We start from the raw sequence: 698 nt of genomic DNA, 5'->3' as shown, positions 1-698 counted from the left end.
ATATTTCGGTGTTTATGAGTGTAGGTTTGCAGCTGTTTTAGTGACTGTTACTGGTTTTTCAAACTTTTCAAAATTGGCAGTGATTCTCCGTATATTAGTCATTTCTATGTCCGAGCGCTCATAACCTTGTCGTGTACATCCCATATGGAATGCTCTCCTGTCTCATACCTCGTTAATTGTCAACTACCAGATTGTTCGCGCTGATCTCAATGAGCTTATGAACCTGGACTTGCAAGGGGCCCCCTATGGATACACTCCGTTCTGTGCCGATCGCGATGACATGGCACAATACAGATTCTGGGATACAGGCTATTGGAAGACGCACCTGGGGGAGCACATGAAATACCATATTAGGTAAGTGTATGCTTCCCGATTCAGCGTTCTAGGGTTTACTTTAACTAATTCCATTTCGTTTGTCTTTTGCCACGAGTATTTCTCGCTGGATTACTAATTCCTATATCAATTCCGCAGCGCGCTTTATGTGATTGATCTCCTTCACTTCCGTCAGTTAGCAACGGGTGATATTCTGCGAGGCAACTATCACCAATTATCCGCTGATCCCAATAGTCTTGCCAATCTAGACCAGGTGTGTGAAGGGCATGTTTTTATATGAAGATATATGTCCATATATATAAGAGGTATACATGTATATTAGAATCATATATATATATTTATATATATATATATATATATATATA

At 39.8% G+C, this 698-nt stretch overlaps 1 protein-coding gene across 1 annotated transcript; it reads left to right on the top strand.

Annotated features, from left to right (window-relative positions):
• Positions 1-217: 217 nt before the first annotated feature.
• Positions 218-586, top strand: SARC_17937 (hypothetical protein; the record flags this gene model as incomplete). Its single annotated transcript, XM_014287978.1, has 2 exons — positions 218-354; positions 472-586. Coding segments are annotated over 2 exons (252 nt in total), but the record flags the coding sequence as incomplete, so codon positions are not given.
• Positions 587-698: the final 112 nt, after the last annotated feature.

Source organism: Sphaeroforma arctica, assembly GCF_001186125.1.
Source record: "Sphaeroforma arctica JP610 unplaced genomic scaffold supercont1.12873, whole genome shotgun sequence".
Lineage (NCBI taxonomy): Eukaryota > Ichthyosporea > Ichthyophonida > Sphaeroforma > Sphaeroforma arctica.
Note: the sequence above shows the minus strand (reverse complement) of the source record. Positions and strands in the feature narration are given on the sequence as shown.